General features: G+C 37.1%; 1 protein-coding gene across 3 annotated transcripts in view; it reads left to right on the top strand.

The window, feature by feature from the left end:
* Positions 1 to 20941, top strand: part of ERICH3 (glutamate rich 3) — a 110754-nt gene that overhangs the window by 71916 nt on the left and 17897 nt on the right. For all 3 annotated transcript variants that reach the window (XM_033115561.1, XM_033115562.1, XM_033115563.1), the window contains 3 exons: positions 3171 to 3357; positions 6787 to 7088; positions 11862 to 12098. In XM_033115561.1, the coding sequence (XP_032971452.1) occupies positions 3171 to 3357; positions 6787 to 7088; positions 11862 to 12098 (726 nt within the window). The remainder of the gene's footprint in view (positions 1 to 3170; positions 3358 to 6786; positions 7089 to 11861; positions 12099 to 20941) is intronic.

Here is a 20941-nt window from a genome sequence, read left to right as displayed (position 1 = left end):
GCTTTTCATCTTTTGGTTCTTGGGCTGGTTGAATAATTAAAATGAAGTATGCCAGATTAACGGGAGTAAATAAAGTCTAACATATAGGTACAAGGAATCAACACAAACTTGAGGTTCCAAAAACAGTTAGGCAAGGTGAAATATATAGGTCATTCTGGACTAAAGAGGAGCTAGAAGTCTAGAGCTTCAGAGGAAAGTGAGGCAATTCACAGAGAAATAAAAAGAGCTAATGTTTGTAAGTTTGCTGGGCCATGTAGAAACAATGGGACAGAGAGAAAACTTTGATTAAATGGGTCTTGCTAGGCTCGTCCCTGTCTATCAGGCCTAGTTCATATTAAACTATAGTTACATATAATGATGGGTCTCTTTATTGAGCATGTTCTCTAAATTCCTTTAGGCAGTTAAGGGGAAGGTCAAAGTTTCTTCCTGAGTCTTTTGTTTCCTAAAATTAATCAGTTTAAAATAACACCTATGCCAAAGAGACACATTTTGGTATGGCAAATTTTGCTCCCCTACAAATGCATCTGTGATTGCCTTACTGCCTGGATCTCCCTGTTAAATTTCTGCCTAGTATACTGGCCTGTTGCTTGCCCTAATTAGAACTACAGTTTCAGGCTAGCAGACACTCTGGTCTTCCATGTTAGTTTGCCTCTGAGATTGTTACTTATTAGTTAGTGGTAATGCCACTGGCCAAGGTTTTCTTTTTTTTTTGGTCCTCTGTTCCAACTCAAACCACTGCCCACTGACAGTGAAGCTGCTGGTTATTTATGGCCTGCCCTACCATATTAGAACTAAAGGGATGAAATAGTGGCAGGTGAGAGGGATGAGAGCAGCCCCAGGCAAGAATACCTCAGATTTCCACTGTTCTTACCAAAAGTTCGGCAATTTTTCATGAATAACTGCTGCTCAGTTTATTTTAAGTCTTTCGTCCATTTTCAGAGACAAAATTTTAAGGGGAGAGGATTTTAGTGACCTTGCCCCAGAAGTCTGATATTTTCATTTTATCTCTACTGCTAAATTATAACTCCTTAAAGGAGGAGACCACATTTGATGTTTCTTCAGTATTTCTGTTTCTCTATAGTGCCTAAAATAGTGCTTTCCATTGTCATTCAACAATGAATAACTACATTTTATAAATACTACAGAATGCTTCCTAATATCGTACATTACATAATCTTTAAGACTGCTCTGCGAAGTGGGTAGACTGGGTCACCCTCTCCACCTCACTCCCTCGTCCACTCCTCCTGCCATCTCCGTTTCACAGATGCGAGTTCTGAAATGCAAATTTCTGATATATCGTCTTTCCACTATTCCAAGCAGAAACCATCAAGTCAGGGTTGGGAAGTATTGCTGAAATTTAAAAAATAAAATTACAATATAATTAACATGGGAATAAAAGCAGAGGGTGTCAATTCTTTTTCAATAACTTTGACAACAAATGAAAGAAATGGAATGATAGGTGGATGGACTCTTCAGTCATGTGAGGACCAAAAGGAAGGGCAGTCACATCTAGAAGTTGATGTCCTGTGCCCATTCTCAGCATTTCCTTGGCTGTACTCTCTTCCTGGTCTAGGTACTTCGGTAGTTATGGGGTGTGATACTGCAGTAGAATGGATCATATTACATGAATGGCCCATTCCATTTTCTGTAATGAAAGCAATCCAACTAGCTTTCGAGTCACCACCTAAGGAGTCCATATGTCATAAGGACAAGTGGATTTTAAAAGCTAATGCAGTTTAATATCCCCAGACACTATATTTTCAATTTTCTCTTTCCTAGTTTAATTTTACATCACAAATATTAAGATATAAATTATGGAATTGCCTTTTTGGTAAGTCTATTTGTTAGTACAAGTTGCATCTGATTTACATTTCTTTTTAGAGGCATGCTATGGTATAAACATAGTATTTCTAGATGATTGGGAAAGAAGTAAGTTAAAATAACAACTCACTAATTATTTATTGAGGTCCTCTTATGCCCATTGTCCTGGGATCTGGGGAAACAAAGCTAAGACCAGTTTCAGCTGTCATGGATTTCCCAAACGTGCAGGGCAGCAAACATGTAGATCAGGGTTCTCAAAGTGTGCTTCCTGGACTGACAGTGTAAATGGAACCTGGCAACTTCAGAGAAATGCAAATTCTTGGGCCCTACTGAATCAGAAATTCTGGGGTGAGGCCCAGCAGTCTGTTTTATTAAGCTCTTCGGTGATTCTGATGCACACTAAAGTTTGAGAAACTGGTATAGACATAATTTAATATATTGTAGTGAGTGCAACAATAGGAAATGTGTACATAGCAGAGTAATAGTACATATTAGCTCTATTATTGGTAGAAGTGGGAGGGTCCAGGGAGGCTTCTTTTGTAGTAAGTGACATTATTAAGTGTCAGGAGAAGCAGGTTTCTGTGTCACTCTGTAGACTATGGTTTTTCAGGCTTAGGGTTTGGGACCTCTAGGGTGGGAAACTCTCAAAGAGCATTATAAAGACTTGGAATGATTAAAACCTATTAATCATATGCAGTGGTGTTTAATTTATTGGTAGAGAAAGAAGAGGTCTCAAATTCAGAGAGAATAGAGAATGGGTTGGAGATGGAATAAGTTGGTCTCATCCATATATGAATTAGGATGTTTCAAGTCACAACTAAAAATACACATTTATCTAAAAGTATTACTGAGCTTATAGTAGCCTTATGTCATATACTTTTGAAGTAAATAACATAGCAAGATAAAGGCATAGAATCTAGGGAGATGTTTAAGTTCGATGCTAACTCTCTTACTTACTGTATGATTTGGGGTAAATTACTGAACTTCTCAAAGCCTTAATTTCTGCATCTAGAAACTAACAATGACAATATTTCCACTTCATGTGGTTGTTGAGACATACATAGCATACCAAAGATTATCAGGCATAATGCCTGGCCATAGAAAGAGCTCATATAATGTTAGGTATTATTATTATTATTTTTTACAAATCAAAGAATTTTATAAAGCGGTGGAGTACTTTTTATAAATAAAAGTAATAGAATGTCTTTTTAATGATTATAATAATGTGCTTATATTAAAAAGGTGATCTAGACCATAATCTTATACTTATCTAATAGAAAAAAAGTGATTTAGAACTTGTTAGTCTAAAGTCAGTTGCTTTCACTAATGTATTTCCTTCTTAATTCCAGAGACCTTTCAGTTTATTTCCAAAAGGCACCATGGTTTCCCCTTCAGTCTCACCTTTTTCCTGAATGGGATGCAGGTGAACAGGTTAAGCTCCTGCTGTGAATATAAGCATCGAAAAGGTTCCAGACTTGGAGGCAAACGAGGCTACTTTGGGTTTGTGTGTGTGGAGAGATCATCCCCTTGCTACAAGTATGGAAACAAATGTCCTTTGGTAGAGGGCACATTTTGCTGCCTTTTCTTCTTTGTGCTTTTACTGATGCATTTCTCTGCACAATTGCTTAAGATAGATATCTTTGTATCTAAAATGTCTAAAAGTTGTTTATTATAACTCTGTATGTAGTATTTGAAATTATAAGATCTAAATTAGACTTCCAAATGTATTGTATAATGGGGATAAAAGCTGGTGGCGTTTCAAATTCTGTTTCTCTCTCTGCATCTCCTTTTCCTCGTCATGCTTTAAGTTCTTCCTGAAGTGAAAGAACTTTTTTTTTCTTTTTTCTTTTTCTCATTCCTCTTAGTAACTGGTTTTGGACTGAGCCCCAAAGCCTGTGCAAGCATCTAGCTAATATGGTTGGATATTATAGGTTATGCATTTTTCAGTTGTGCCTGCATATGGTGTGGCCCAACTATCATTCTCAGGCCCCTAGTTTCAATCTCAGGAAAACAAAATGCACGATAGAAGGACAGTTTTGACTATTGTTTATTAGCTTTCATATTGGACATTCTGTTTGAAATTGGGTGACTTGCTTGCATGTTTTCTTTCATTTTTTTTTCTGAAAGTACTCATGAAGAATTGACTATATGCCAAGGTAGAACACAGGAGTGAACCAACCAAAGTACCTGCCCCCATAGGGCCTATTCTAATGGGGGAAGGGCAAATAACATCCCAATAAACCTATTAATATATGTCAGATGGTAATAAGCATGATATATACAAAGTAGGGTAAGGGAGATATTGGTAGTGAGGGGAGAGAAAATCAGAGGGTGGAGTTATTTTATATAGGATGGTTAGGAAGGGCCTCTCTGGAAAGATGTCTTTTGAACAGGAAACAGAAAAAAAAAAAAATGTCTCCTCCTCCAGATAGTTTTTCAGTAAAGGAAAAGTGTATAGAAAGGGTATGAATCTGGAGCATGCTCAGTGTGCCTAAGCTAGTGTGGCCAGAGCAAAAGTAAGGAATGGAACAGTGATAGAAAATGAGGTCAGAGAGACAGTGGGGCCAATTCCTGTAGAGTCCTAAGGGTATTGCAAGGAGTTTGACTTATCCTGAGAGGGATGTGAAGCTTCTAAAGTAGGTTTTGGGCAATGACCTGTCATGACTTGACAGTAGCTCCTATGGGAAAAATAAACTAGGGAGGTAGGGGGAAAGGTAGAAACTACTTTAATCCAGAGAAGAAGGAATGGTAGAAAGATAAATAATTGGGTTCTAGATGTAGTTTGAAGGTAGAGCTTACAGGATTTATTGATGGATTGAATGTAGAATATGAAATAAAGAGTAGAGTCAAAGATGATTCAAAAATTTTTGGCCTGAATAACCGGAAAAATGTCTAGTTAATGTGTACTAAGATGGAGAAGACTGGGGAAAGAACAGGTTTGGGAGTGGAATGAAGGGATTTTGGTTTTAGACACATGAAGCTTGAGGCATCTATAGCTTTTGGTAAGAGGTCCAAGCTGGGAATATAAATGTGAGAATGGTTTGTAGATAGATGGAATTTAAAGTCTTAAGATTGGATGAGATTGCTGAGAACTGAATGAGATAGAGAAGATGCCTGAGTAATGAGCTCCAGGTCACTGCAGTTCAAAATGGGGGAGATAAAGAGGAACCAGCAAAAGGCCTAAGAAGGAAAGCCAGTGACGAGAAGGAGAACTTAGAGAGAGTGATATCCTGGAAATGAACAAAATGTTTAAAGAAGGGAATGATGAACAGGGTTGACTGCGTAGATCGGTGAAGTAAATGAAGAATGAGGATTGAGCAAGATTTGGTAATGTGTCAGTTATTGGTGATCTTCGCATGAGTAATAGTGGAGTGGTAGAAATGCATGCTTGATAGGAGTGGGTTTAAGACATAATTGGAAAACAGCTAAAGCCAGAGAATATAGATCACTCTTGGCTATAAAGGATGGAATTTGGGTGGCAGCCAGGAGGGAGCATGTGGAGGTCAAAGGGGGCTTTTTATTTTTCAAGATGGGAGATAATATAATATGATTATATGCTTATATTACTTATCCCTCAATTATGGGAACTGTTTGAAGACACATGGTAGTTATTTTCAGTTACTAGAGTGAAACACAGGAAGAAGAGTTGCCTAACCAAATAGGTAGAATGCAGACAGCTTTGAGCTTCAGTAATCAGAATCAACACCTCAAATTATACTCAGAAGTCAACTAGGTAGTCAGCGATGAGGAGAGCACAGATGTTACTCACTTTGTTTGTCCAATTCCCTTAAGCAGATGGGCAATAAAAAGTCTGTGCATGCAGTAGGGAGGCATCAAAGCATCTACACAGTCACAACAGAAACTTAACGTAACAGCATATCAGGGGTTTCAAATCAACGGATTTGGTGTTGCCATTGATAAGCGAGGAACAGCTTGAACAGAAGGCAATGTGGGTAATCATATTCTGTGAAGATTCATGATACCTTTATTCCAAGGAAAGCAATGTGCTAAGTACATTATCATTACAGTCAAAAAGTATTTATCATGCTTAATATGGGTGAGATAAGTGTATTCTTATTATCTCATTTTTTACAGCCTGATTGGAGTGCAGATGCTTTTAGCTTCATTTTACGGGGAGATAGTGAAAAGATTAGTAACAACTAAGTTCTCATATTTGCTTGTAGGGAGAATTAATTTCTATTCTGTTTTAGACTGGAGAGGGCTGAAATTCAGCAAACTCTTTAGTTTAAGAAACTCATTGGATTTGATTCACGTTGAGGCAGTTTTCAAATATTGCATATTATTTCTCTTCTTCCAAGGCTAACAAGTCTTGATTGCATTGTGATCTGTTTTCACCTACCCACTCTAATGGATTCAGTTCCCCAATAATGATAGTTACGTAACCTGTAGAGAAGGAGACATGTCTATTTCTAGAAGAGGAGGAGTGTGGAGACTGATAAGTACCAGGCCCCTTTTCCAGCTTGTGGATTGTCTCCAGCTTGTGAAAACTCCAGATTTTGTTAGTTTCTGGTAGAGAGAGTGGGCACTTTCCCTGACAGTAAGCCCAGCAGTAATATTTGTCTGTGTAGCTAGTCATTTGAGAGGTCGATACCTGCAATCTAGCAATATTTTTGTACTTCAGTGTGAGGTGATGGAGTCTAACAGTCCTGAGTTGGAATCCAGCCCCATCACTAACCTGCTGGGTGAACTTGGGCACTTTAAGGCACAAATTTTAGACTGTAGTTCTTAGTTGTTTTCTTATTTATTATTGAAGGTAAAATTATTAAAAATTGTGTTTATAAGATTTTAGTATTAATAAAGAGAGGATATTTTATTTTTAATTAACTATGTGCACTATACTAAAATATTTCTTATAAGAATAAGCGATGTGATTCAAAAAGCTATAAGACTCTGCTGTGCCATACATAAAAGTTAATGAATACCTTATGTTAATATTTTTCATAGGTGCATTATTGCAATGGGCCTTGACAAAAAACCAACTTCACCAAAACCTAGGAAACAAAAGAGTACTGAGAAAAGAGAGGAACTGGAGAAGGGTAAAGGGAAACTGAGGAAGGATAGAGCATACAAGATACCAAGAAGGAATGAGATGGAGGGCAACAGAGCCTCTGCTTCAGTCATTTTTTCAGCAGAAGAGGAAAACACAGAGGTCGACGAAGTGAGAACTGCTATAGAAGAAATGGAAAGTAAAGGAAAACCAGTACAATATGTCTGGGAAGATGACCAGGAAAATATATTTAAATATGGTAATGAATAACACAGGGTTCTTTTGTTGTTGCTATTGTTCTTTTGCTTAAGTCTTTAAAATGTGATTATCAAAATTTGGAAAAATATCCATTAAGTGTTGTTATTCAGTTATGGTGTTTAGGCAATTCTGTTACATGTGCGGAATCCCTGACCACTTTCCTCCAAGGTTTTACATGAAGTCTTGTGTCACCTATCTTAGAGGAGGGCAGGCCTAACTCCAGAGAGGTTGAAAGTGCTTGTACGTGAAATGGGGGAAGGGGAGTTCAGGTCTGTGTGAGCCAGAGGCTCTATTCACTTCTGCAGAGAAAGACCATTCTGAGCAAATAGAATTTTGCTTATTTCTAAAAATATTTGAATGTACTTGCTTTGGTGAAATTGAGGCTTTGGGCTCAGGTAGGCACAACCTATATGATTATATGATGGTAGAATATTCCATATCTAGAAACAGGCTTGGGGGCCTGGAGCCTTATCTGTCTGCCTTTCTTGTTTTCTTATTCTCCCCTCCCCTTCTCTCCCCTCCCCTCTCTTCCCCTCTCCTCTCATCTTTCCACCTGTCCTTTGCCCTCCCCTCCTTCCTCTGCCTCTTCCTTCTCATCTTCCCCTCTCTCTCTCTCTCTGTCTCTCTGCCCCTCTCCCCCTCCCCCTCTACACACACACACACACACACACACACACACATATACACATAAATATAGTAGTAATAATAACAATAATAAAAGGGCCAGGCACTTTCCACACACTATTTAATTTTATTCTCACCATTCGATGTAGTAGATATTATAACCACCTCCATTTTATGAGTTGGGAAACTGAGGCTCAGACATACAGAGAAAAAGTAGCAGAACTAGGATTCAAACTGCAGGAGATGAAAAACTGTTTTCCCTCTAGCCATCATTGGCTGGGTCCTTGTAAATTAGACTGACAGAAGAGATTAACAAGGGGAAAAAAACACACCAGATATTAGCATATGCACCGAACACACACAGGAGCAACCAGAGCAGAAGAACTCAAAGAGGTGGGTAGAACTTGGGTTTATATGGCATCTTAACAAAAGAACAATTCAATTTTAGAAACACGACAAGACAAAGGAAAAGGGCTTTGAGCTTCTAGGGCAGCAAATAGTGGGAAGGCAACTATATGGGGGAATAAATAGTAGATAAAAGCTAGTTTCATTGAGATTTGTTATGTTGTTTCCTCTGGTGTCATATCTGAGATGACAAGGTCTAGTGTTGTCTCCTGTGATTAAGTTCTGTCCTAGAGAGTGGAGGGGAGACACCTTTCCACATTTATGACCCACTTTCAGGCAAATAAGGGGAGGGCGAGTTCTTTTCTTATATCTACTCCTTCTCAATTGCCTTCAGATCAAAATAATCCTATGCCAAAGTGTCGTACGGCGTGGCATGCTCTGCTACCCATCAACCCTCAGGCTTGTCTAAGTTCAAAGCCCAGAGTTTCAAATACTGTCCAACTCCCTATTCTATATAAACTATCCTTGATGTTAGCTGGTTGTAGGTGATACTCATCCATAGAACCAGACATGGGAGCTGCCTGAGTATCCCTCTTACACCCAGGAGGCAAAGCCTGGATTAGAGGAGGCACAGCCAGGGCTGAGAGGACCTGTGGAAGGAAAAGGAAAAGGACACATCCTAGCTACCTGCTTCCACACCTCCTCGTGTTGCTGCCAAAGGCTTTCAGTAATCCAAGAGAAGAATCACAGAGCTGGTCTAGCACTGAATTTTATGTTTGTTTCTTACTGAAATAAGGTGACTACCTTCAGAAAGATTTCACTCATAACACTGACCCAGGTACCTCTCTCCCTCAGTGATCTCTTCTGGTCTTTATTATTATCTTAGACTGAGAATGGAGAGAGATCTATAGCAACAGCAGTCGCAGAGATTAACAAACGGGATTTTGGGTTGGTTGGTTTGTTTTAACTTGCAAGACATGTAGGTTTATTAAAGCCATGTTCAGTAGAGACTTTTCATTTTCTTCATTTATTTGCTCTTAAAGCAACATGGCCAGGGCTATGAGTGGCATCCTTTATGCCTATAATACAGCTTTTCCAAGATCTTTCTTCTGCGTTGGCTAGTTAGTGGACTTGAATTGCCCAAGTCCCTTAAAAGAAAGAAAGGAAAAGAAACAGCAGCAGCACGGCTCCATTTCTCTGCTGAACAGCCGCTGATGGTAAGGACAGCAAGAAGCTTGAGTGGAGGTCAGAAGGGGAGGGTTGCAGCTGGATTGATGTTGGCCTCATGTTGACTCGCTTCCTCATTAGTGAGGATAGTAAACAACAAGCTAATTAAATTCTCTGGAAGAAGGAAGATGAGAAGGGGCACAAAAGAAGAAATTATGAAAAGGAACCCAGAAAGCATGCCACCAATTCTTTCATAGTGAAAACACATGAGTAGATGACACAAAGGAGGTGTGCTTTGAGCTATAATGCTAACAGAGTGCCCTGTGGTTAATAAAACGCTAATACTTTGATGTGATGATAGTGAGGGGTAGAATAAAGCCAGGACAGCCTTAAAGTTGGTATTTTGGGGGGAAACATGGAAGCTCCTGCAAAATAGGATGCAGGGAGTGTTCTTGTGATTCCCTCCATTTTCCTTTGACTTTGTGCTCTGCTTCAATAACATAACTGTAATTGTGTCCTAATTGTGGACACTCGTACTCCTCTGGTTTTAAGCAGGTGCCTCTAGTAACAAGTACAGAGCACAGACTGTGTGTGATTTCTCCTGTTCTATGACCAACTCCCTCCACCCCCAATCACAATCACTATTACTATCATTCCCTAATATTGATTAGGTACTCAATGGCCATAGCACTGTACATTCGGGGGTTTATTGCTTTTAATACTCACCACAGCTTTGCGAGGAAGCACAGTTAGTGAGTGTTTAACTTGGGGCTTGGGCACCTGATTGCCTGCCTCCAAAACCCTTGTATTTCCCCACTATCCAATATTATTGATGGAATTCCAGCAATTCACTCGTGTTCTGGTGGCCCCTTGTTTGTTCTGTGACCAGTAGCAAATATTTGTAAAGTGATATGTGTGTGTGTTTCTCTGTGTGCTTGTACTCTGTGGCTAACCTAAACTCCTCCTTTTACGAAGTCTTTCATGATCTCCAAATGACTTTCCGCCCTCTTTTGAATCCATCCCATTCATTTGACACTATTTCATATAATTAATCAAGTCCTATATAAAAATCCATAGCAATTGATCCCAGTAGCATTAAACTAACATTACTGAAGCTATGTATAAAAAGTATTATGAGTACAATATCACTTGTATACCTACCTGCATCTTATTTTCTCAACAAAAACTGGAGATTCCAATAGTCGTGTTACTGTAATGTCTTTTATCTTGCAGTTTGATCCTCTTCCACATAAAGGCTTATTGATTGACAGCTAACTGGGCCAAGTGAAGAACTATCCTATTACGAGGCTTGAAATATTTGGTTGAAAATATTTATTTGTTTTTATTATGTTTCCTGTTGGTTTCCTGCAATATAAACCAAATTCTTCATTTTCTTGCTTATTTTATAATTTTGTTTTACTGATAATTTGCATTTTTTGTTCTTCATATTAAATCTCTTTCATGAAAACATTCTTGTGATGACTTCTCTTTGTTTGCCTTTATTCGTTAAAATTTCTCATTTCACCTTTCCTCTTACATCTCCCTCATACATTCTCTGCATTAACAGAGCTTTCTTCATATGCACAGGGCATGCATTTTTAAATTAAGTTTCTTTCATTGGACAGGGTGGATAGCTCTCAAGTAATTACCCAAGAGGCCCCCACCACTGGAAAAGAAAGCAGAATATCTAATAACTAAAACGTACAAAATAGGGAAACATTTATTTTCCCTATAATTTTCATTTTAAACATGATTGTTTATTTGCTTAATTGGTTCTGCATGAAATCCTTTTGCTCTCAGTCCTTGGCATGTTGTCACTTAAAGATTGTTAGTTTTTGGTGGAAGAAAAAAGGGGAACAATTAAATATGAAAGGTGAAAAATTATAACCACAAGGGATAGCTGGAGCTTATCTGATGTGGCAATTTTCTTTTTCTGCTACAGATTTGTTGCACCTCTGTAGGGAATGAAGCAAATTAGTGGCTGTGACACAATTATTCTATTTTATAAGAATTTTTATCCTTGGAATATAATTATTTCATTCATCGTAGGGATGAATAATGCATATGATTGCAGTTCTGGCTTAGATATATAATCCTTCATAATGCCTTTTCTTGATGTCCATTTGGTTCTCAAAGAATGTGCTTTTCACAGTGTTACTTCCCAGGGCCTTTAGACTTGATTAATTGAATTTTTCCACTTCACTATTCATTAACTTGATATCCAAATATTTTGAACATTCTTCATATGAATTATGACCTCACTGGATCTCCAAATTAACTTTCATTATTATACTCCTGTTCTCTTCATTTTTAATTTATTTCTAATTTATTGTTTTCTATCAAGTTCTCTTGTTCATTTTGGTTATTGTAGATGATGATGTCCATTTGTAAATGAACTGTTATTAGGTTTCAGGCTTGTCATTTGGAGCTTCATTTCTTTTGTGCTCTTGTATATGTAACTGATTGCAATCTTTGATCATTTGCTGTTAGCTTTCTGTGTTCACTAATTGTGTGAAAAAGAAGTGAAGAAAGGCCCTGAGGAGAGAGGATAATGGAGTCAAAGTTCTCATTAAAGTGAAATGGGTTAAGTATCAGTGATTCTATTTTCATTCTCATAGTGCAGATTTTCTTTTCTCAGAATATGAAGAAGATTTTGAAGTATATGAGGAGAAACAAGATGAGAAAGCTAATGAAGAAGGACAGGCTGATGATCAAATGAATGGAATGTTAAAGTCACCCTCAGACTATGAAAAATATAATTTAGATCCTGAAAAGGAGAATGAAACCTTGTCACAGAAGGCACCAAATGCTGATGACAATGTGGAAGATGAGGATGATGGATGTTCTGAGAGTGAATTGGAAGAGGATAAACAAGGCAAGTTGTTTAGCTTATCATATGAAATAGGCTGTTTAACGAGTGTGCATACTACTTTTCCTTATATTTAGTGAGATAATCTTCTTTTAAGGGAATGTTTAGAGCTTAGTTCCATAACCAGAGGCTGTTGATCAGTCAGTCTTCCATAGATATCCAAAGTATGGAGTCATTCTTTAATCCTTTCTCTTTCCTTAGTTTGCTAGGATTTTTCAACATGATGTCAGGTAAAACTTGTAGTGACATATCTTCTGTTTATTTAGAAAATTATTGCTTTTTTAAATTTTATTCTAAAGTATTCCCTCTTACACACACACACACATACACACACACTGTTTTGTCGCTTTGGAAAAATGAAAAGTAGCTTGTACTCAAAGGAAAAGTTGAAGATTCCTGCCTTAGGTTCATATCTTTTCTCAACTTACCTTGAACACAAGATGTTGGCATGTTGGCTTTATGGAAGGATTCACTCTCTTGGCAAAGGTGGTCAGCTTATTATCTTCAAGGCTAAAATAACTCGGAATGTTCACTGGGAAAATACAGATTTTTCAGGTGGAGAATGAAACCCTCATTAGCTGAGGCTTATCTTAAAATTTTAAGACCTTTTTAAAGACCTTAATTCAACAAAATAATGTCCAAAGAAGGAACCCATTTGCTTTAGACTAGAGAATGAGGTTACCTTATGATGACTTTTTGGATTGCTCTTCATTTTTACCTCTCAAATTTTTTTTCTGCATAAAATCTAAAATATCTGAATTCAAGGTCTATATTAGGGTAATGTAAAAGAAGAATAAATTAAGTAATCCAGTAATTACAAGAGCAAATATTTATAGTTCCACTCTCTTCAAGAAAGAATTCTAGCAAACCTGTTCCATAATTTCATGCACACATATGCAAGGCAATAATATAAAGAAATGAAATTATTTAAAGTAAAAGAGAAGACAATTATACTAGGAACCACAGATGGAATCATGACTATGCTTGAACTAAAAATTTAATCCTAAGCTTCCTGACAGTCAAAATAAAGAAGGAAGCACAATGTAAAAATTTACAATGTTATTAACTGTCAGTAAACTTGAAAACAAGATTTGCTGTCATTTTTATTACAGTTGAAAGAACTACTCATGATTGATTAATAGTCAAGCACTGAAGTAGTTTTTGTAAAGTATTAAACTAGTCTTTTCTATAATTTCTCTTAATACTTAACATTTTATGTGTCTAGGTACACCTAATATATAAGCTCTTTTCTCAATTTGAATGTGAATGTTGGAGTTACGTTTATATTCCTATATGACGGAGAAAATTAAAGAATTCTATGGAAAAGTGATGTCACCTGAATCAATTTTAAAAGAAACCATACAAGTGACTTGAACCTGGAAAAGGATTTGCAAGTGTGTTTGCATTTAAATATAACTGGTTCAAAACACAAAGGACTTGGTTTTTTAACTTCTTCAGTAATGGAGCAGAATTGCCGAATGTTGATTTCATAAAGATTCAGTACATTCTTTCAATATATGGTCATCTGGGGATTATTTTTGTGCTGCTGCATAATCACCTTGCTTTCTTGGGATCAAATGGATGTTTTCTAAGGAAGAGTAACTTTTTAAGTTCAAACAGAGGATCTAGGCAGTACTTGGATCTTCCTTGGAGTGAAAGCTTTAAGCATTTAGAACTGTAATTATTGAATAACTGCCACTGATATGTAGGCTTTAACAATAAATGCTGCTTACTTATAAATACTCGGAATCCAGTGTTTGGAAAAGAATTCCATAGGAATTGTTTATTAAGCTTCCGTTTTGTGCTAAGCACTGTGTGAAATATTTTACATGAATTATTTGATTTACCTCAAATAACCTTGAAAAGCAGGTACTTTTTCTTTTTTTATTTCCATTTTATGAATAAATGAACTTGGAAATGGTGAGATTAAATAATTCACACAGCCAGGAAAGTGGTGGAGCCAAGACACAAACATTACCCAACTTTAGAGCCTGAATTTTGAAAAAAACAGTATAATGTTTCTCCAAATCAGAAAATATCCATTTGTTTAAAATTAAAGCAAATCCTCCTAATAAAAGGATTATGCTTCCTTAAGAATATACATTTTGGAGGCTTTATCATGAACTCTTCCTCTTATCCTGTTCTCTAGTCTCAGTTTTTTTGTTTTATTTTAAAACAAAGGGAGTATAAATGGACATTTCTAATTTTACCCAAGTTTACTTTTCTCCTCCCTGGATGGACTTCGCATTCTTCTCCCAGGCCTTTAGCTCAGTTCCAGCGCACCCGCCTCCTCTTCCACTTTCCTACTTCAGCAGCTTTCACTGAGCTCTTTCTTTTATGACACTCGATCATTCAGTAGTTCATTTTTCACTTATTGTTTTGTGTGTCTTAATTTTTGCCCCTCAAGTTAATTAAACAAGTTAATAACATACGAATTAATTACACTGTGAAAGCTAGGACTGTATGTTGTCTTTGTTGTTCCTCACCGAGGTGATTACCTAAAAGACATTTTGTAAATATTAAGCAATTACTTGATTGTTTTAATACTAAGCATACTAAGGTACTTTTGTTAGTGCCCTGATATCTAGTTATATTTACGCTATGTGATTATTCTTGGAGCTTCATTGAAAAACATTTTATAGAGATCACTGCAGTATACAGATGTAGAATATAGAATATTTTAAATAGGTATGTAATGAAAGCTATTAGAACATATAAAATCTAGTCCATAAATGTTGGGGAATTTAAAAGCCCAAAATTAAATTGGCCAACAATTTAATTTTGTTGTTTCAATAATGATGTTATTAAGCTATCCTTTTAGAGCGCCTTTGCATCCTTGGTATTTACATTAAAAGTTTGCCATTGTTCTGACATAAAATACCGTTCTTTATTACTCTTTCTTTTCTCTACCTCCAGGGTCTTTTCTTTTTCCATCCCTTTATTTTGATAACCTGACCTTACGTTATTTAAAAATAAACCTTTTAGCATGTGGAACATCACAAGTAGAGATTTCATCCAGCAAACATGTAGCACATAGTAAAAATGATAATGACGTGATGGAGTCCTTGGATCACTCTATTTAAAAGCCAGGCAGCATTTCATCTTTAAAAGTGTAAGCGGCATATTGTGACCACTGAATCCCAGACACCAGTACATCCCTTTTATTGACATGATTAAGAATCTTGCTGTTAGTATTTGGATGTGTTTCATTTGAACCTGTCCGCACCTGTTCCCAGAGGGCAAACAATTGCCCAGGCTGCCACTCTCATGACAAGTTGGCCCCATTTAAACTGCCAGCTAACAATTGCGTGGTCTGCCTTGATGAATTCACTGTGCTGAGCAGCTTGCGGGTGATAGAGTGCTGGAGAGGGAGCTGACGAAGGGAAGATCCTGGTTTAGGAATGATGTGTGAGACTTCCCATCGCTTACAAGGAAGGACAGCTTACTTTTCTCTGCATTTCTGTTGGCAGCCCCAGGCGCTAATTCACCGGTGGAAAATATACTGTGGTAGATGAATGTTATAAGGTTAAGGGGAAAGTGTCATGGCACTGAGAATATATTTTCATACTTTTATGGGCAGTTTGGATGATAGTGCCGATGACTAACACATACAGACTAAGTAGTTGCTTATGAGAAAAAGGTAAGAGGGGAGGAGAGCTGGGGAGAGGGAATTTGTTCACAGAATACAAAGAAAAGGACTTAAGAATTAATGCAAATATGTTTTTCTAGTCAGAAGCATAACACTTCACTTGTGCTCTTTTCCAGCCTATTAAAGAAGTAGGCCTTAGAGAATTTTGAAATCCCAGTGTCACACAAATATTCTATTCACGTGACTTCCTGACTGCAAGAATCTCACTCTTTGTTTCTCGTCCTGACTATGGGCTTGAAGAGATGAAGGAAGTCTGCTCCTTCCGTGATGAAATTATATGTGCTGTGAAACCACACTTTGTGAACTTCAGTGTAACTTGTCCGGTTCTTGGGCCTGAGAGGATTAGGGGAAGATTGTAGGAGGTCTTCTTATCAGAGTCTGTACGTGTGATTTTTGCATGATTAGCCAAACTTGAAATTTTCTTAATTGTAAGAATTCCTCAAGCTATATTTACTTTTCAGTTGCTGAAGTAGGAAGTCGTGGCTTTCAGGTGAATACTTAAATAAGGCAGCAAGCATCTTGTAGTTCACATAAAATACTTTTCCATGAGTTATTTCTCTATATAATTTTGAATCTACCTTGGACATAGCAAAGGTCCTGCCCAGGCATCCATAAAATCTTGTGGAATGCACAGCTGATTGACTGGATTAGTGGATAAATGTAAGAAGACTTAGGTAGCACAATGTGACACATGATTTGATCCTATTCTCAGTATTTTAAGTATTTATTTTAAGTTTATAAAGTGCAATTAAATGTAAATATGGAGGAACTTTAGTTTTTCTTCCTGCTATATCTACATTTACCTGTAGATATTTATTCTTACAAATATGCTTGTCTTGTTGATGTATTCAGTAATGAATGTATATGCTTGTCTTATTGATGTATTCAGTAACGAATTATCAGTATGAGGACACATGCTGTCCCATAAGACAAATAACTAGCTACTGTTCATAGCTGGAATTTAATGATTTCTACTGTTAAGTTCATTAAGCATACATTCATTCAACCATATTGAGTACAAAGCACTTGTCTAGTTTGGTGTTATTGTACATGAAAATATTGAGTGAACCACAGTATCTAATATAAAATATAAATAAATTTTTATGGACTTTAGTATAATCAAGACAGAAGTACTAATGCAAGTAATAGTATAAATATAAATTGATGTGTCATGGTTAATTAGAAGAAACTAGGAGCAGTATTTATGCAGATTTTGCTGTGAACCCTGGGACTAAGGAATGGGAAAAAGACATGTCATATTAGAGTTCAGAAGAGTAGTGGGTCCACGGGTTGGGATGCATGGTATGTCACTGGGATGATCTAAATTTTTAACTGAATTTATGTATTTGAGTCTGTACACTTAAATTGAGGTGATGTATGGGCTTTAAGCTAGTAAACCAGAAACAAAGAAGTTAAAGTCAGGACACCGATAGAAGAAATGGTGAAATTAAATTGTGATAAAAACCCTGGTGCATGTTGGGGTGAGGAAATTATTGAAAACTAAGCTCCGGACTTATAATTTGTTCAAAACAGGCAATATGGCTACTGCATACAATAAGAGTATAGCAGCAGCTTTTGAGAGATCTATCCTCAGTCACTGTTAAGAGAATGAACAAATACTTTAATAAAGAATTTACTTTATTGTGCTCATGCAAAAGGAAGCAGTATCCATCTGGAGTGTGGAAGCAGAGACGGGCCCCACCTTTTTCTCCATCGTATCTTCAATACCTTGATCTTTGCCTAACACATACGAAGTGCTCAATATGGATTTAATGATTGAATCTATGTAAGTGGGTAGGAAGGTGAAGGACAATTCTGAGCCTCAGTTATGAGGAGGGAGAACAGAGTTCATCCTGAATTTGCTGTGCAGGAGTGATGCTGACTATGGATGTGTGTGTGGTTGGTACCCTTAGTCAGGTGTATATCAAGTTGGATAGGCAGGCACTATAAACAGTGGAGATTACTGGTGTGTGTGTGTGTGTGTGTGTGTGTGTGTGTGTGTGTGCGTAATTTTTGTGATTGCCCACACAGTATTAAGTTACAAATAACTAAATGACATATATTTTCATACAAATAATATCATAGTTAGCATTAGAAACAAACCAAGGAATGTTTGGACAACTGTCTTTTGCTTTGTATTCATACTGTGTGCCTCAGAGTGTTTTAAATGGATTCTGTCTGGGTTCTAGAATAGTGGAAAAAAATAAGAATGACCACTAGAGATATAAAATGGAGGACAGGCTATGAATTCCATGAGTTCTGATGTTTGGAGAGAAGTATTTTCTATTTGTCATCCTGGAGTAGTAATAGTGGGAATTTAGCTAAGAGATGCAATGGTGGGTCCGTGAGAGTGGATGCTCTCTGTTTGAAGGCCGTTTGGCAGGTGGAGGGGTCTGAATTTTACTATAGTGGGTCATTACCAAAAAAACGTTTTATAAAACTTGCTGCTGGATAGCTAATGGCTACTGAATATATTTAGCTTCACTGGGCCTTATGTTCTAGAAGATCTAGAACAATCTAGAAAAATAAGATAAATACCTATTCCATGAGATCAAATTAGATGCTTATAAAGTGCTTACCTAATTGGTTGGTACACATAGGTACATAATCATGAGCAAGGTTTGTCTTGTTTTTTTTAATAAATGGTAACCATGATTACTATTCTTAATATAATGTACAGAGTGGATTCACAAGAAATAAATGTATTTGGATATACTTAGCATGTATGATTTCACAGAGAAAAAAAATTGAAAGTCATAAAGAGATGCTTATTTGATTTGATTAGGTTATATTTCTGTCACGTAATTTTTACAATGACTTATAGAGAGCAAATAGAGTTATCCCCATTTTACATACAGCCAAGAACACAGAGGCTTAGAGAAGTTAAATAGCATAACCAAAGTCAAAGCTAATAAGTAGCCAAGTTAAACTTTAGAACACCTAGCTTTGTCTTACAGAAAAACACATTATTTTTTTCTCAATCTCGTGTTGTGTAAAATAGTAGTGATGCAGAAGAAGGAACAGTTATCAGTGACATGGAAAGAGAAGGCATTGGAGGATTTAGGGACAGACTGAATGTGGAGAGAGAAAAGTCAGAGATCCTGCTTAGGACATGGAACCATGGCACCAAACTTACTGGCTTTGCTCAAGGACCCAGGCAACAAGTGCAGAACATTTCTTTACCATGAAGACCAAGAGCAGATTCTTTTAGCATCAGTACCTGCAGGGAACATTGGAGAGACAAATGGAATTGGGTGGGAAACAGAGTTTATTAGCGATATGCCTCTAAGATTACATTTTCCCTCCTAATGATAAAAAACCTTTACATCTGTACCCTGAAAGTTCCTTTATATATAAAAAAAGATCCTTTATATAAAAAGTTGCTTTATTTTTAAGAGAATACATAACATTTGTGTTGAAAATCCCATTCCATGGCCCTAAAGCATTTTGAATTTTTTTGTAGGCAAAGTCTTGCCCCACTGTCTTGTATGGAAATGAGACTAAGAAATGAGAGTGAAACAAAGTTATATGATTAGTTTAGAGAGAAATTTGAAAACTGAAGTGAGTTTACTTGGGAAGTCAGGTACCCTCGCCACTTTGCAGCCAGTCATTCTGTAAAGGACTGCCTCAAAATTGAACCAGAGTGTATTTTGGCGATTTGAAATAAAATAACACAATTAGTAGAAGCTACTAACGAAATATGGAGGAGTGCTTATTTTTTTTTATTATGTGAACAACTCTTAAAGCTACAGGTGAGAATCATCATGACAATATTAAGACGGTAGATAAGAATATTTTTGGAAGTCCAGAACGAGTGTAACATCATGTCCTAGCTAATTGTGCAATTAATGAAAACCACTGATCAAGCCTCTAGCAGACAGTTGTTTTTCACAAAAAACAAAAACTCAAATAAAAGTGAGATACATAAGAGAGGGGGAGATCATAGTTCCTAAAATTTCTGAACTAGTACAAATAAGACAGAGAACAACGGTCCTTGATCTCCTATGTTCCCTACAGAGACAGCATATCCAGATTTCATAAAATGGAAATAAAGAGCAGCTGAAGTATGTAATTCCTTTGAGAAACAGTGGTCATCTGGTGCCTGTCAAGGTAGTTGGGAGATAAGAATAAATGGAATTGTACTTAAGGGATTCTGTTGCTGAAGGGCTTTTCAGAGTTTGTTTCTTACTGCTCTGGAGCAGCAGTAAAAAGATTCTCTTGAATCTTTGTGGAAACTCTGATATGTCCTTGAGACTATACTTAAAATGATAAGTCCTGTCATGGAGAGCCGTTGGGGCTGGAGGGACCAAGGGAAGAGGATAAGAGGAAAGGCAGATATTTCTTCCCTTATTTGCAGCAGCTACGACAGCCATCTGTATAGCTGCCAAGCAGAAATAAAAGAAACAGAAAAAAGTGTAAGGAGCACACAGAGAAGAGCGCATAGGAAAGCTAAGCAGCATGTAAGTTTAGGATATTTCATTTGAAAATATATTCTACAAAAAACAACTATAAATGCAGATATATTGGTTAAAAACAAAACAAGTTTGTATTTCCTGCTCCATAGCAGTGTATGCTGTGACTTTTAGGTTGTGCATCTTTTTTATTGAGATTCAGTATGTATGTTATTTGCTTGAAGATTTTTACAAGTTTTTTGAGGTAGTAAGTACGAACCATTTTTGGCTACGGTAAGTCTCTAGATTGCATATCTGTAGTATCACAGAAGCTTACTGTCTGTATCCCCTAGAATGTCTTTCACAGATTCTGCGTGTCCACCGCAGCTTCTGTCCCCGGCTGCGCTCTTCAGAGAAGAGCCGGGAACTACTGGAGTTGTTTCACCCTCAGGCACAAAGAGCCTGCAAGTGCTAAGGAAGTTATGTCCCCGTAGGATGGCCTGTAGCCATTTCTGATTGGAGCAGAGTATGAAAGCCCAACCTCTTCCTCAAGGGAGGAAAAAATTTTAATATAATTTAGACTTCAGAGGTCCCCATGGGATGACTGAGGTTGAGATGTTTCTTGAAATAGCTCTCTTAATTGTCTCCTTCCCTTCCCTGCTCTGCCCTCCCACACCTGTAAGAATTTCTCCTGGAGCATATCCTTAATATATCACCTGCATGTGAATCCTCATCGCAGCATCTGCTTCTGAGGAACCCAAAATAAGACAGCATCTCCTTCTACGTGTACATACACACGAGCATCGTCT

This window comes from Rhinolophus ferrumequinum, chromosome 9, assembly GCF_004115265.2.
Source record: "Rhinolophus ferrumequinum isolate MPI-CBG mRhiFer1 chromosome 9, mRhiFer1_v1.p, whole genome shotgun sequence".
Classification (NCBI taxonomy): Eukaryota; Metazoa; Chordata; class Mammalia; order Chiroptera; family Rhinolophidae; genus Rhinolophus; species Rhinolophus ferrumequinum.
This window is presented reverse-complemented; position numbering and strand designations above follow the sequence as displayed.